This window comes from Elephas maximus, chromosome 6, assembly GCF_024166365.1.
Source record: "Elephas maximus indicus isolate mEleMax1 chromosome 6, mEleMax1 primary haplotype, whole genome shotgun sequence".
Lineage (NCBI taxonomy): Eukaryota > Metazoa > Chordata > Mammalia > Proboscidea > Elephantidae > Elephas > Elephas maximus.
In genome coordinates, this window is record NC_064824.1 from 130113214 (window position 1) to 130130581 (window position 17368).

The 17368-nt window shown below is 36.5% G+C and overlaps 1 protein-coding gene across 8 annotated transcripts in view; it reads left to right on the top strand.

Moving 5' to 3' along the window:
* Nucleotides 1-17368, top strand: part of AGFG1 (ArfGAP with FG repeats 1) — an 88887-nt gene that overhangs the window by 53260 nt on the left and 18259 nt on the right. For 6 of the 8 annotated variants that reach the window (XM_049888364.1, XM_049888366.1, XM_049888365.1 and 3 more), the window contains exons 4-6: nucleotides 3966-4128; nucleotides 5114-5267; nucleotides 14668-14787. In XM_049888364.1, coding sequence (XP_049744321.1) covers nucleotides 3966-4128; nucleotides 5114-5267; nucleotides 14668-14787 — 437 coding nt within the window. Of the gene's footprint in view, nucleotides 1-3965; nucleotides 4129-5113; nucleotides 5268-14667; nucleotides 14788-15383; nucleotides 15456-17368 lie in introns of all 8 variants that reach the window. The other 2 variants (XM_049888371.1, XM_049888370.1) reach the window with 2 other exon arrangements.

The window sequence follows — 17368 nt, forward strand, 5'->3', positions numbered from 1 at the left end:
TTGTTGTTAGCTGCCATCGAGTGTATTCCAACACGTGACGGTCCCATGTGTACAGAGAACTGCTCCATAGGGTTTTCAAGGCTGTGAACAGATGGTTAGGCCTATTTTCTGAGTCACCTTTGGGTGAATTTAAACTGCCAACCTCTTGGCTAATAGAGTGTAATCATTTGCCCCACCCAAGAACAAAGCTGGATTAGAAACCTGAAACCCAACCCATTGCCTCTGAGTTGATTCTGACTCATAGTGACCCTATAGGACAGAATAGAACCACCCTATAGGGTTTCCAGGGGGTGGCTGGTAGATTAGAACTGCCGACCTTTTGGTTAGCAGCTGCACTGTTAATCACTGCGCCACCAGGGCTCCAAAGCAGAATTAGCCAGGGCTATATTTAGCAGTACTAGATGAATAAAGAACATTAGGTATGAAGTTAGATTAAAAACACACCAGTAAAATTTTAGTTCAGGAAAGAAGAAGATATTAGGAAATGGGGTGATAGCAAAAATATGGTAATTTAAATGATTCTTTTAAAACGAAGGGTATAATTATCCTTTTATCATTTTAGTTCTTAATTTCTTACACCTTCTACCCTGTAATTATGACCTATCTTTTTGTATAGCCCTAACCTGCTTTTTGGTTTTCCAGCAGTCTTACCGATTTAGAAAGCCAGTTCAGTAAGGACTTAGCTGGGATTTTCCATAGTTTTAAAAAAAAAAAGATTGTTTAGCCTGAGCTAAAAAGAGAAAAGTGAGTGTGAATAAAAGTTGATAGAGTTGGAACCTTAGCTCTCCACCCACCCCTGGCATTTATTAAAAAAATATATTACTATTAGTTAAACCATAACCCAAACAACTGAAAACCTCAACTAATTAGAATTTGTGGGTTTTTTTGTTTGTTTTGTTTTGCTTTTCTGAGAAACAGGAAAGTAATAACAACAAAAATATAAGTACAGATGAGTACAAAGTGGTGGGTGGGGAGAGAGAGGTTTCCAGCACTCAGGAGGCCAGGGCCCATTATTTTTAAAGCAAATGCCTTAACAGTTATAACATGTAACAAGAGAGCAGTGACATGAGTTTTACTGTGGTGTAGCAAATCCAAACCCACTCCTGTCAAGTCAGTTCCAACTCATAGCAACAGGGTTTCCAAGCTGTAAATCTTTATGGAAGCAGACTGCCAGATCTTTTCTCCTGCAGAGCAGCTGGTGAGTTCAAACCACAGACCTTTTGGTTAGCAGCTGAGTGCTTTAACCACTGCACCACCAGAGCTCCTTAATATGGTATAAAAACTCAATGCCATCAAGTTGATTCCAACTCATAGTGACCCTATAGGAAAGAGTAGAACTACCCCATAGGTTTTCCAAGGAGCGGCTGGCGGATTTGAACTGGTGACCTTTGGTTAGCGGCTGAGCTATTAACCACTGTGACAACATTGCTCCTGATATGGTATAAGCACTATCCAAATGCAGTCTACCTAAAAATACTCACTGCAGGGAACTACAGTTATCCTGGTGATGCTGCTGTTGTCATCCAAAGTGATTTTGAAATAGTTCTTTTGAACAGTTAGTTTCTCAAAATCATTTTTCTATGTTATATAAGATTAACTTCTTTAAATCAGGTGAGATTTTTGAACCAAAACCATTATCTGCTTTTATCCTCTGGTAAGGCTTGGCTGTAACTGAGGAAGTTATATCAACAGTGGTAATGCTGATCTATGGGAAGGCATAACTTCTTGGATCCATTCTCACATCCATTCCTTCTCTCCCATTTACTAAAAAAGAGCAGTTTCGTGTTTCTGATTATTATCTAGTTTAATGATGATAATAGTTAACACTTACTACGTGCTGGGAGCTGTTTTAAGTGCTTTACCAATGTTAATTCATTTAAACCTCACAGCAACTCTCTTTTGTAGATGAAGAAACCAAGGCACAATGAGTAGAAATAGTTTGCCTAAAGCATCACAGGCATTAAATGGTGGAACTGGGATTCGAACTCAGGCTTTCTGTGTCTGGAATCCAAGTTCTTAACTTGCTCTGTTTTCCTACTTCCCCTACTGTCACCTACTTGCTATGGGGGCAGGGAGGAGGAGTGTAGGACAAAACCCCAGAGATATAGAGAGTTAACCAAACCAAAACTGGTTGCCATTGAGTCAATTCCAACTCATAGCGACCCTGAAGGACAGAGTAGAACTGCCCCATAGGGTTTCCAAGGAGTGGCTGGTCAGTTCCAACTGCTGGCTTTTCAGTTAGCAGCCAAGCCCTTAACCACTGCGCCCTCAGGGCTCCATAGGGAGTTAAAGCTCTGACATAATCCCACCCCTAGAGATTAGCACTTTAGTATTTGGGCATTATATCCTACTGTGTCTTTTTCCTTCCTTCACTCCTTTCTTCCCATGAATCATATATTTTCATCACTGGTATCAAACCTGAAAGATGTATAAAATCTGAAAATGTCAAAAGATAGAGTAGCTGTGTAGTACTTAATTACATAATCTCTTTAAATAGTTCCCTCCTGATGGATGTTTATTTCCCAGTTTTTTGAAATTATAGAGAGCACTGTGGTAAACATCTATGTATATGTATCTGTGTGTACGTCATCATCCTCGGGAAAGATGCATAGCTAGAAAAGGACTTCATCGTTGATAAAGTAGAGAGTTAGTGAAAATGAGGGAAACCTTTAACCCTTTCAAGACCGTATGATTTTCTGTTTTAAGTTTTTTGTTGATACCATGTATTTGCATTAAGGGAAGCATGCTGAATCATTGAGCATGTCTGAAGTTTTGGTAGGTAGTATGAATTTTTTTTTCCTTGCCCCCTCCCACAAGCATACCCTCAGAGATCAGTGGGGCAATATATTGTCCCACTTATTCGGACCCCTAAAATCACAGAGTTCCACAGGAGTCCCCTGGACAAATGGTGTCCCACATAAAAATTTTCCGTTTTTCCTATGAAAATGAGCTCACCTCATACAATACCCTATAGAAACAGTAATTTGTGGCACACACCTGTTTTTTCAGTTTCAAACAGTCATAAAGGCCCCCGCACTGTCATTGGGAAAGCAGCTTCCCAAAAACCTGAAAGCTGGACAAAGTGGGTGGGCAACCAGTATACCTCACAGATCCCGAAAGGGTTTTAACGAGGTGAATTGACACAGTTGCAGTGGTATATGACTTAAACATACCAGTGATCATGAAGATGAGACAGGACCAGGCAGTTTCCTTCTGTTCTATTTAAGATAGCCGTGAGTTGGAGTCGGCTCAGTGGCAACTAACAGCAACCACATTTATTAATTAATTCCTAAGGATAAGTTCTAGAAGTAGTATTGACAGGCAGAGCATACCTATTTATATATTTCAATAGATAGCAACAAATTTATTTAGTTTACACTCAGATCAAACTTTAACACTTTATTTTTAATTGACATTTTTGTTAGGTTACAAGTGTTTTCATTTGATTATTAGCCATTCATATGTCTCCTTTTGTGAATTGCTGCTCCTGTCTGTTCTAAAATTGGGTTGCTGATCATATTTTTATATAGTTGTAATAAGCCTTTATATTTAAGGTTATTAACTAGTACAGTAAATGCTTTCTCTCCCTTCTCATCTGGTCTGCAAATGTTATTTGTATTCTTCATATATTTTAGTTTAAAAAAAATTAAAGTACAGTGGTAGCTATTCATCATGATGAGTGAACTGTAGGTCCTCAGTTGTTAAAAAAATAATTGTATTATCTTAGAAAAATCATAAGTAAATAATTGAAACAAGTTTTGTGGTTAGCCTTTATTACTCTTATCTTTGAGTATTTCAACTACATATAGTCTTATGCCGTCATAATTCTAAGTGAGAGAGTTTTCAAATAAGATTAATGTCAAAACAGACTTGTACAAAATTAGAATTAAGCTTATCATTTTTGAGTATAGGATTCCTTATGTTTTTCTTAGTTAACTGCGTGCTCTAATTTTCACATGTTTTAGGTACGTCCCGCCAGAACAAGCCAAAGTGGTGGCATCAGTTCATGCGTCTATTTCAGGGTCTTCTGCCAGTAGCACAAGCAGCACACCTGAGGTCAAACCACTGAAATCTCTGCTAGGAGATTCAGCACCAGCACTGCACTTAAGTAAGGGCACACCTAGTCAGGTGAGTAGTCTAAATACTTGGGAGAACTTCTACTTAAGGAACTAAGTCTCGTGAATTTGAGAATTCTTTAAGACAGTAGCATAACCTTGTATGCCAATAGCATTATGTCCTGTTGGTTTATAGTACATTAAAAGAGTGTTAGTTAAGTGGTTGGAATGTGTGTATTTTTTGTTATTTTAGCTACTGCTAATAAGAGTTTCTTAGATGACCGCACAACTCTGTAAAGGTATATAGGAATGTTGCTGAGTTATTTAATATATAGCTTTATACATATAATAAAATGGGAATCTCTGGTGACATAGAGTGATGTAGTTTTTCAGGAAAGAATTTGTCAAGGTGTAGAATTTTCCCACATGGTTGATTTTGTTGAAGCATGTTTATCACTGAAATACAGGTGGTTTTTCATTCTACATTATTTTAAAAAACTGAATAGACTGAAGTTTAACAATAAGTTGGTGCCTAAAGATTGTACCACTGCACTTCATTATAGTTGACTGAGCTGTAACAATCTGTCACTGTGTGGCATTTCAGCATCCATCCCATATAAGAACGTTTCTGAGGTATAGTACTATTTGGGTTATCTGACCTTTTACATAGTACCTTGTAGAGCATCTGTGTAAGTCACCCTGTTTTCAGAAAAGGTTTGAGTGAAAAAATGCAGGAAGAGGTTAAGTCAGTATACTATAACACTTCCTGTGAATGCCTTAGTCTAGCACTGTCATGGCAGTGGTCATGTTGTGGCGTAAGTTTTAACAACTATCAGAGTAGTGCTTCTCTGCTTTGACTCTGTATTTAAAATTGAGAGATGCCTTTGGAGTAGAAGTTAAAAAAGTGTGCTTTTCAAAAGACATCAAAGTATTCAAAACTAAAAATAAAAGATTACGTGATCTCTAAAATGTATTTTATGCTTGGTAAATTAGAAATAGTTTCATAAACTTTAGCAGATCTGACTGAAAACTCCTTATAGCTAATGTGTGGTTTATAGTCCCCTGTTGTAGGTCGTTCTCAAGGCCAGCAACAGGAAAAGAAGCAGTTTGACCTTTTGAGTGATCTTGGCTCAGATATCTTTGCTGCCCCAGCTCCTCAGTCAACGGCTACAGCGAATTTTGCTAACTTTGCACATTTCAACAGTCACACAGGTAAGTGATTTTTTTCAACAGCTTTTGCCAGCACAGCACCAAGAAACATCCGTTCTTTTTTTTTTGTTTTTAATAATAATATTTTACTGTGTTTTTGGTGAAGGTTTAGAAACATTCATTCTTGATTAAACTTAAGTATCGGTAAACATTCTGTTGAGAGTGTTTGGTCACCCATAACCATTGATGTATAGTATGTTACCATGTGACCCTTTTGCTTTTTAATCACCAAAGATAATTGACATGACCCCTTTCCATGGGAAAAATGGAGACTTTTCAGTGTATTGTGTTATCCTTTCATTATGGAAAATTGCAAATATTCAGAAATGACTGAATAATATAACCTTCATGTGCTCATCTCCCATGATTAGCCACCCCACCTTCCCCCACCTAATTATTTTGAAGTAAATTTCAGACATAATATCAGTTCATACTTAAATACTTTATTTGTATCTGTAAAACAGGACTTTCTTTTTTAAACATAACCACAATAATATTGTCACTCCTTAAAAATAGTAATAATACTACTTCATTAGTAAGCAAATTTCATTAGTCATTTGTCTTAGATATATGTATATATATATTTTTTTCTTATTTGAATCAGATTTCAAATAAGGTCCAAGTATTGTAATTGTCAGTTATGTCTCCTCTTAATCTGTAGATTCTTCTTCCATGTTTTTCCTTTTTTCTCTGCAATTTATTTGTTGAAGAAATAGGTCATTTGTCCTGTAGAGTTTTCCACAAGTCTAAATTTGCTGATTCTGCCATTGTGGTGCCCTTCAGCATGTTCCTTGTCCTGTTTATTTCTTGTAAATTGGTTGTTGTGTCTAGAGGCTCGATGCGTTACAGGTTCTGTTTTTTGGGTGAAAAAGCCTACTAAGGGTTTAAGAGGCACATAATATCTCTTTTTATAATACCAGCTGTTGATGCTCAGGGCCTGGATTCATTTGTCTGCCAAAATACTTGTTTAGAAAACCTTTAGTTATCCAATGATATAGTTTATATAGGAATCCGGTCACGATTGAAGATTGATTTTTTCTCTTTATTTACCAGATACAAGAATAATGTGCTGATTTCCTAGAATTCTGTAATGATGATCTTTTTCTTTAGCATCCTTATGAACTCACAGATTTAAACATAAGGTACATTTCAGTTTGTTGCCTTTATCACCCTTATTCATGCTCACGTTATTCCATTTTTGGAGTGCGAATATCTTCAGGGTGGCTCTCAGTCTTTTTGATAGAACTGTTGTAGTCTTTAAGCAGCTTTTTTTTTTTCTTTCCTTAATTCCCAGATTTGACACGATTTATTTTGTTCAAGAGCAGAAAGATTGTTGTAAAGAGTTTAATGCACTTTACCAGCAATTAGAAATTATGTAGCATTCTTAGAAACATAGAAATTATGTTCTTTAGGTAATGAGTATACAAACCTTTTTACCTAGATAATATTAAAAAGTTTATTTTTGAAGTACAGATGTAGTCATTTGTTGCTGACCTTAATTGGAATAGCAACAGTCTAACAGACAGGGAAGCGGCATAATTTAGTGAAAAGAACATGGGCTCTGGAGTCATAATGACCTAGGTTCAAATCTGGCTTTGTTACTTCTTTGTATAATCTTGAGCAAGTTGCTTAGCATTTCTTAGATTTCCATTCCGTGAAATGTCTATGATAACTTCGTAAATGGTTGGGTTCAAATCAGATGATAAATTTAAGGGATTTGGCATAGAGAAAGTACAGTGAATACTGGCATTCTTCCTTCTCTCTCTTTCTCTCTCTCTCTCTCACAGCTGTGCACATGTGTATGTATACTTTATGTATATCCATTTGCGTTTTCACAAAATTAGGACCATACTCTATGTAAAGTTTCAAATCTTTGGATTTTTCTTATTCTAATCTTTGGGTTTTAACTCTGGTTTCCCAAATGGTTTAGATTCTTTTCCTAGCAACTGTTAATTTTTTAGTCCTTAGAGTTGTTTCTTTATGCTTCCCTCTAAGGTTCCTTTTAGACAGTATGCTAAAAGCATATCTTGTATTTATACTGGAAGTATGTGTAGAATCCATTTTTGATTCCAGTAAGATTTGATGTGTATGTCATAGAAAGTTTACCCATCTGCATTTGTGAGTGATTGATAAAGCCTCAAACGAAATGCAGAATGCAGATTTATCTAATCAGATTGTGGCAGTTTTATTTGATAATTTGAAACTTTGCTTTATATTTAATTTTGTGTGTGTGTGTGTGTGTGTATTGGGTTATTTTTTTATTGAGGTATTGGACAAAAATTCTTATTTCTGTGTCACTATTTCTATAACTTAAATTATAGGCAGAATACTCAAGGCCCTCTCTTAAAACACTTATTTCATAATTTTATGAACACAAAGGGGACCAGTGCCTACAGAATTGATTTCTTCTTTGTATTTTAGAAGTTATTTTACCTTCTTTTAATCACTTGGGTCTTTATGGTGCTGTTGCCTTTTTTCTTTCAATTTGATGATCTGGCTTGTAGTTGGAAGGTGGTTTAAAGTATACCATACTTAAACCCAAAACCCATTGCCATCGAGTTGATTCAAACTCATAGCGCCCGCATAGGACAGAATAGAACTGCCCTGTAGAGTTTCCAAGAAGCGCCTGGTGGATTTGAACTGCTGACCTTTTGGTTAGCAGCCATAGCACTTAACCACTACACAACGAGGGTTTCCATACTGTGCATACACACCCCCCAAAAATGTGCTGCTTAGAATAGTTTGAAAAAGTATAGAAAATCATCTCGCCAGCCACATTTCTTCCTAGCCAGCATTACAGAAACTTCTTTGTTTTAAATATTAGCTAGTGAAAAATTTTCTAAGGACATACTTTGGAAGGAAAATATGGTGTAGTTTACATGTGTTTGTGTGTATGTTTCTTTCAAATATAGAGTGAAACTTCTATAGTTTATGAATATGTCCTCCATATTAGGTTTATTGAAATGTAATTTGAAATTACAGCCACAAAGTTACATTTTTTTTTTACTGATTAAAAAAATTACTGATTAGTGACTACCAAATTCTTTTGTCAATTTGAAACTTCATGTTTCCCTTGTGCATTTTTGTGTAAATGCAATTTGTGAGTATTTACAGGTCAGGGAATTAATGTTGCACTTTTCCATTGAGCCATGTTAGCCAAGAAATGTTTAATAATGTTAGACAAAGCACTGCAACCCCACAGACTAACTTGTACCATGGCTGCCTCATACGTTCAGTAACTTCCTGTGAAAATAATAACCATTACTTAAATGGTAGGAAATGCAAAAAAGAAACGTTTTTGTCAGATTGATAGGAGATTGTAGATCTTAACTATCTTGTCTCTTTTTCAAATATGGCAGAATATATGAGTCCCTGGGGAAATAGCTTAACAGTCATATAGCTTAGGACAGCTTGCCTAAGAGTAGTTTCTTAGCTTCAAGTTCTTTTATTTATGAATGACTACCCAAAGCACCTTGAATACCGCATTTGACTTGTAGTTTGAGTCCAGAAGAATAAAATATGTACAGAAAAAGGGCTGAGAAATTATTTCCTATTATACAGTAGCTGTTGCCCTCTTCTGACATTTGGTGTTAGAGTTTTTTTTAGGTGTAAATCAGTGTCGTAGTTCAATCTGAAATGCCTTTTCTATAGTCTTTGCAAGCACTCTGAATCTTTTTTCCCCCCATAAAGTTCACAGATAAAGTCCTTGTTATTTGAGTTCTCACCCTGAGGTTCTCATTTATTTTTTTACAATTATTAGATGAAAAGTATAACCTGAACATATTGATGTGACAGATGGAACCTTTAATAACAAATGATAATTATTCAGATATGCCAGTCTGGTTAGCATTGTTTTATAGGAAATGTGTTCTTTTGCAGATAGATTAGTACTTAAAAGTCAGAACCATCTTTAGCCTTTGCATGAACATTCTGGCTGATGTATGTGGGTGGAAGCAGGGTGATTATTGTGTTCACAGTAAGTATCTTCTACAGAAATACTCACAAAGATAGAAATATAATTTACCTACAGAATTTAATAGTTAATTTGCCTGCTGTATAATTTTGGGATAATCATCATATCACAGAACCTGTGAACTGTAAACTGGAATTGATTCTTGTCACACCTCATACTACTGTGATGCCCTGGTGGCATAGTGGTTAAGAACTTGGCTGCTAATGAAAAGGTCAACAGTTCGAATTCACCAGGCAGCCCTTGGAAACCCTGCGGAACAGTTCTCCTCGTCCTGTGGGGTTGCTGTGAGTCGGAATCAACTCAATGGCAGTGGGTTTTACACTACTGTACCAACCAGCTAACACATTATGAGTAAGGGAATGTGGAAGGAACCCTTGTGCCCTTTTTAAAGGGAGTGTTCTAATCTGCTGTTGCCATGTGGGAATACGAGCTCAGGATTTCTAGATACACTCATTTTCTAAGAGAAGCAGGAAATTTTGTTTATTTATTTTTTAATGTGAAATGCCTCTTTTTTAAATGTTAGGAACTGATGAAAAAGCTTAAAATTCTGTATAGTTGACACAAAGCATATCTGTTGACTGACTTTGCTGAGGGCTGCTACTTTACATATTCTGGTCTCTTACATTTGTCTTTCACGCTCATGAATATTTGTTTCTTATTGAAGAGGAAAGAGATCTCAGCAGGGATCAGGCTCATTAATTTGATACCTTAAATTCAACTAAATTAACTCATATGCACTTCATGAAATGAGAATATTAAGAAGCATCTTTACTGTTTTGTCATATTCTGCTTAGTTTGGATTTCTTTGTGCAGAGATTGCTTGAAGGTTTAGAAAATTATTTTTATATTATTAAATTTATCAGTGTTTAATCTCCAGAATTGTGTTTCCCAAAGTTTAATTCTACAGCATTTATAAATTTTAAAGGCTACTATAGCCAATCCCTGAAGACAATCTCTGAAGACAATGAATAGAAATAAAAACTGATATAAGTATTACCAAGCATTGCCTTGCCTTAATGAATAGGTATTTGATTAGTGTATTTAGTACTCTGATTGAAAAACACTGGGAAAATATAAATATGATAAAATGGGCTCGAATAACCAAAATGGATTGTGTTAAACAGATATTTTTCCTAATGTTGTTGTGTTGTTGTTGTGTGCCAACTCATTGCAATTCTATAGAACAGGGTAGAGCTGCCCTATAGGGTTTCCAATGCTATAATCTTTATGGACGCAGATTTCCACATCTTTCTCCTGCAAAGTGAGTGCGAACCACTGACCTTTTAGTTAGCAGCCAAGCACTTAAATCCTGTGCCACCTGTTGTTACAGCTCTGTGAAATGTTGATTTTTTCCCCCCTGTATGTTATGAGGTAAATGTAAAATGTCAGAAGAGGGTTTTAGCTCTGCTGAAACCTGTGCACCATGGGTGACCTTAACAGTATTTGAGGTACTGGTGGCATGGTAACATAGAAGCCACCAGAGTACAACAAACTGACAGATGGGTGGTAGATCCAGAAAATACCATATTTTTATTGTTAAACAGTAAACATCATTTTAACTTAGGCAGTTCTGTGTAGTGTTTGAGAGATAGGAAAAATATTGTGCTTAAAAAACATTTTCAAGAACAAAGTACGAGCAGTGATACATTGGATGATGTTGTTAGGTGCCATCGAGTCGGTTTTGACTCATAGCGATCCTGTGTACAACAGAACGAAACGCTGCCTAGTCCTGTGCCATCTTCATAATCGTTGTTAGGCTTAAGCCCATTTTTGCAGCCACTATATCAATCCATCTCTACTTTACCAAGCATGATGTCCTTCTCCAGGAACTGCTGCCTTCTGACAACATGTCCAAAGTATGTGAGATGTAGTCTCGCCATCCTTGCTTCTAAGGAGTAACCTGGTTGTACTTCTTCCGAAACAGATTTGTTCATTCTTTTGGCAATCCAAGCAGTCAGTAGTATTCTTCACAAACACCACAGTCCAAAGGCATCAATTCTTCTTCAGTCTTCTTTATTCATTGTCCCCCTTTCACATGCATAGGAGGCGGTTGAAAACACCATGGTTTGGGTCAGGCGCACCCTAGTCTTCAAGGTGTGACATCTTTGCTTTTCAATACTTTAAAGAGGTCTTTGCAGCAGATTTGCCCAGTGCAATGCATCTTTTGATTTCTTGACTGCTGGTTCCATGGGCATCGATTGTGAATCCAAGTAAAATGAAATCCTTGACAACTTCAGTCTTTTCCCCAAGTTTATCGCGATATTGCTCATTGGTCTAGTTGTGAGGAGTTTTGTTTTCTTTATGTTGAGGTATAATCTGTACTGAATGCTGTGGTCTTTGATCTTCATCAGTAAGTGCTTCAAGTCCTCTTCACTTTCAGCAAGCAAGGTTTTGTCATCTGCATAACGCTGGTTGTTAATGAGTCTTCCTCCAATCCTGATGCCCTGTTCTTCATACAGTCCAGCTTCTCAGATTATTTGCTCAACATAAGATTAAATAGGTATGGTGAAAGGATACAACCCTGATGTATACCTTTCCTGACTTTAAACCATGTAGTATCCCCTTGTTCTGTTCAAACGACTGCCTCTTGATCTATGTACAGGTTACAGGTTCCTCATAAGCACATTTAAGTGTTCTGGAATTCCCATTCTTCACAATGTTATCCATAATTTATTTTGATCCGCACGGTCGAATGCCTTTGCATAGTCAGTAAAACAGAGGTGTTAAACATCTTTCTGGTATTCTCTTTTAAAGCCAAGATCCATCTGACATCAGCAATGATAATCCCTGGTTTCATGCTCTCTTCTGAATCCAGCTTGAATTTCTAGCAGTTCCCTGTCAGTATACTCCTGCAGCCAGTTTTGAATGATCTTCAGCAAATTTTACTTGGATGTGACATTAATGATATTGTTCAGTAATTTCTGCATTCGGTGGGATTACCTTTTTTGGAAATAGGCATAAATATAGATCTCTTTCAGTCGGTTGGCCAAGCGGCTGTCTTCAGATTTCTTGGCATAGACAAGTGAGCACTTCCAGCGCTGCATCCATTTGTTGAAACATCTCAACTGGTATTCCGTCAATTCCTGGAGCCTTGTTTTTTGCCTTCATTGCAGCTTGGACTTCTTCCTTCAGTGCCATCAGTTCCTGATCATACGCTACTTCCTGAAATGGTTGAACATTGATCAGTTCATTTTTGTACAGTGACTCTCTGTATTCAATCCTGCCATCTTCTTTTGATGCTTTCTGAGTCATTCAATATTTTCTCCATAGAATCCTTCAGTATTGCAGCTTGAGGCTTCAGTGTTTTCTTTAGCTCTTTTAGCTTGAGAAATGCAGAGTGTCTTCTTCTCCAAGTCCTTGCACATGTCATTATAATACTTTGTCTTCTTGAGCCGCCCTTTGAAATCTTCTGTTCAGTTCTTTTACTTCATCATTTCTTCCTTTTGCTTTAGCTGCTCGACATTTAAGAGCAAGCTTCAGATTCTCCTCTGACATCCATTTTGGTCTTTTCTTTCTTTCCTGTCTTTTTAATAACCTCTTGCTTTCTTCATGTATGATATCCTTGATGTCATTCCACAGTTCATCTGGTCTTTGGTCATTAGTGTTCAGCACATCACATCTATTCTTGAGATGGTCTCTAAGTTCAGGTGGGATATACTCAAGGTCATACTTTAGCTACACTGGCTTCACTGGATAGCACCCCACGTTTCAGAAGTACTAAAGGCGAGGGTGCAAGAAGGGATGTGGCACAGGTAACTAGTAAAAGGGGGCCTACCTTAGTTACATTTCCCTGTGCCTTACCTTTCAGATACATGCAAAGCAATAATTACATAAAATATTTTAAGTTTTCCTGATTTTCTTTCTAAAATAGTATTTAATGTGTTGTTTTGTTAAAAAAAAATATTTTCTTGTTTAGTATCCTTTTTTGTTTATGAGTGGAATATATGTTCATTGCAAAAGCTTGGCAGTTAAGTCGAACATGAAGGAGAAAGTGATACTGATTTGATGTGCCGCTGTAATGCAGATTTTTTATACACGTATTAGTATGTCTAGTTTAACGAAATCAGAAAATTAAAAGTGTATCTGGAATTCATTAGCCTCTTTATTTACCGTGTCTTAAACATTTTTGTGTATGAACTAAATCATTACATGAATTTTTATGGCTGCAGTATATTCCATCCTGTGATGTTCCGTAATATTTTTAAGCAATCCCCCATTGGTTGAGTTTCTCATTTTTTTACTGTTACTTTTGGATACAGCCATGCTCATTTCTAAGATTTTTTTCTTTAGGAAAAACTAGGAGTAGACTTGATTGTGAAGGATTTAAAGTGGCTGTCTCTTACTATGGAAACCCTGGTGGCGTTGTGGTTAAGTGCTACGGCTGCTAACCGAAAGGTTGGCAGTTCGAATCTGCCAGGCGCTCCTTGGAAACTCTATGGGGCAGTTCTACTCTGTCCTCTAGGGTCACTATGAGTAGGAATTGACTCGACTGCAGTGGGTTTGGTTTTGGTTTTGGTCTCTTATTATTGGCGACATTTATCCTTCCTTTTGGACGTGCTTTTCATTCTCAATACTCAGTGCTGCCTTTTGTGTGTACCACGCCACTTCTTATCCTCATTATATTCTCTATAAAACTCTCATTCAGCGTCTGTTTGGACTTTTTGTTTTCACTTTTGATTTGTGTTATTTATAAATGTACTCTTTTACATTTAGGGGAAGTCTAGCATTTTACTCTAAGGTAGAGGACCAGGTGGGAGAGAAATCTTGATCTTTTTCTCTGAGTTTGAGGTGCAGTTATGTTACAATTTCTACTAGCTTTTGTAGTTTCTTAAATTTTAATATGTGTTTAAAATGACAGATTTCTATAAGAATGTGGTTGTCTTTAATTTGTTTGGCGATCGTGTTCTATTTGTTATCTGTTCAAGTTTTTATTTATCGATATTTTATGCCATAGCGTGATATATTTGTAAGCCTGAAACAAAATGAAAAAGATATTTTATTAAAGTAATTTAACCAACTTTGGACTATTATTTTAGATTCACATAATGGACGAGTCACTCAATACCATTTTTAATCACTGAATTTTCCAGGTTACTTCTCTGTCTTCTCTGTTAATAATTCATGAATTTGGTGCTCTGAATTCAGAGTTCTCTTTGGTAACAGTCACTTTTATAGTACTGTTTCTGAGAATATTTAAAGGGTATTGTGAAAAATTTTATCATTGTACAAAGCGTTTTTGGAAATCTCTGGATACCCTTTAATATTGGTTGAAATTGGTTTAAACACTAGTAGGATTTCAAATCTGATCTTTAAGTGAATTCTACTTAAGTGATGATACATAGAAACTTTCATTAAATTGTTAAGTTCATTTGTCATCTGTTTTCATTTATATCATATTCATTAACATATTTTGTTCCTTACCATTTACAGCTCAGAACTCTGCAAATGCAGATTTTGCAAACTTTGATGCATTTGGACAGTCTAGTGGTTCGAGTAATTTTGGAGGTTTCCCCACAGCAAGTCACTCTCCTTTTCAGCCCCAAACTACAGGTAGAGCTTCTCCAGCGTTACACTTAAATGTTTTCTTTAAAAAAAAGGAAAAGAAAACTCTCTAGGTATAGTTTTGAAAAATTACTCTAAACTTAAATTCTGTAATTATCTGAGTTGACAATAGTTCTGTCTTACCAAGCTCTGGGGAAACCTGAATTTTTAATTTTTTTCTATGTGTTTGTTTTTCTGAACTTTGGTGTGCTGTTTAATTCGTTATATCCGTTCTCCTCCTTTTCCTGCACAGGGACCTTAATGTACTGAAATCTGTTTAGGTTCATGTTGAGGCTGACATACCTCTGAACAAAGGGAGCGAATTGCCTGCTTCCATAGAACTAAAATGTTTAAAGTTATTATTAGAGTCAAATGATGTACAGGCTGCTTGAATCAAACTTGGGAACGGTTCTCTCTGCAGGAATTGAATACTGTCTCGTAAACTCTATTGTTCTCTGAAATGCATTGACCGCTTACTTAGATATTTGGCTGGTTACTTTTCTTTCAACTTTTAACTCTGTGTGTTGTCTTAAAGGCTTTTCTTTGAATTTTCCCTTTTTCTTTTCTTTTAAATTTCACAATTTATATAATTTCTGGCTGTCCAGCATTTAGAATGCTTTCATCTAGCTGCAGTTTTGATGAATTTACTTCAGCTTTTCCTCTTCAGGCCACCCACAGTAAGTTCTGTTGTCAAGTAGGCTTGTTAGTAATTTGTATGTTTTGTGCTGTATTTCATGGGTTTTTCTGTTATAGATTGTTAATCATCTTTTGATGGTAATCTTTTAAATTCCCACTTATCTATTAATAAACTCAGCCTTAGATACCACAGTAGTGTACAATAAAGTGAGTAATTGAATTTGGTAATTGAATTTTTAATAATTTGAAATACAACTTCGTATTTCAAAAGCTTAGTTATTTTTGTTCACCAGCTACTTGTAGCAGATCACCATCTTCTAAATACAACCACATATTACTCAATACTAATTGAAAACAGCTAAGAGTTTAATTCCTGAAAGAAATTTTATCAGTATCTATTTGTTCCACAATCTCTGAAGAACTGATTGATGGAAAGTTTTTTTTTTTTTTTTTTTTTTAGAGAGTGTATCCATTCTGCTTTTTAAATGTCTGGATATGCTTTGCCATCACTTTAATGTATGACTCTCTGAAGGAGCCCTGGTGGAACAGTGGTTAAAGCTCTCATCTGCTAACCAAAAGGTTAGTTGTTCAAACCCACCAGCCACTCCCCAGGAGAAAGATGTGGCAGTCTGCTTCCGTAAAAATTTCAACCTTGGAAACCCTGTGGGGCACTTCTATTCTGTCCTGTAGCGTTGCTGTGAGTCAGAATCGACTCAGCGGCAATAGGTTTGGTTTTTTGGTTTGGTATATACTATTCTGGTTGCTAAAACTGAAGTTTAGGAGTAAAGAACTGTTATCTAAAAAGTGTGGTATCAGAAGCGTAGAATCACATATACTGGCCATGGAAGAAAAGCCTGGTAGTACTTTGAAGGAGGTCTCTAGAATAGAAAATAGACTTTGATGATTAGGTGTATCGCGCTTTCATAAAGTCAATTTTTGCTATAATATTTATATATTATCTACTATAGTTTTTATTTCTTGAACTGTGTGGCAGGACAGGATTCTACTGTGGGCATCATGGTATTGCATGCACATTAAATTGTTATGTGGAATGAAAGAAAAACCAAACCTGTTGCCATTGAGTCGATTCCGACTCATAGTGACCCTGTAGGGTAGAGTAGAGCTGCCTCGTAGGGTTTCCAAGGAGTGGCTGGTGGATTCAAACTGCTGCCCTTTTGGTTAGCGGCCGAGCTTTTAACCACTGCCCCACCAGGGCTCCAGGAATTAAATAATAGCTCTTAAAATGAGGCCAGGGCCCAGTGATAATCTTCTAAGAAATTTTGGATCAAAATAGTGCATCTTAAACACTGTTGTTAATCAGTAGCTGTGGGATTTGTGTATATCATTTCTCCATGTAGCTTATAAAAGCTTGAATCCTCAAGTAAGTACTTTGCATCTTTTCTGTAGGATTTCTGTTTAGGGAGAACTAGTAAGAGGTCATAATTAGTATGTTGCTGGATGTTCTACAGGTCCGTGGGTGCCGCATATGGCTTGCGCTCAATTACTAACCTAAAGGTGGGTGGTTTGTTCTCACCCAGCGGCACTGCAGAAGAAAATCCTGGCCATTGCTCCCGTAAAGCCTAGAGCCACAAAAACCCTATATAGCAGTTCTACTCTGTAACATGTGGGGTTGCTGTGAGTCAGAATCGACTCCACGGCAAGAAGGTTGAATGTTTTATAAAGTAACTGAGTCTCAAAACACGTAGCATGGAGTTACTCACCCTGTGGATTATATTCTTCACTCCAGGGTAGATATTAAAACATGTTATTCTACATGTTGTCAGGGCCTTTGAAAATCTAGCTTCACAAATTATAAAAAGTCAAGTGTAGATTAAAATTTAGGACGTCTGTAATCATTAATTTTAAAGATGTAGGGTCACTTACGGAATACTTAATTTAGGAAGAAATGATCATGTTATCTACCAAAGGGTATTGGGAAAAGTCTAGAAATTTT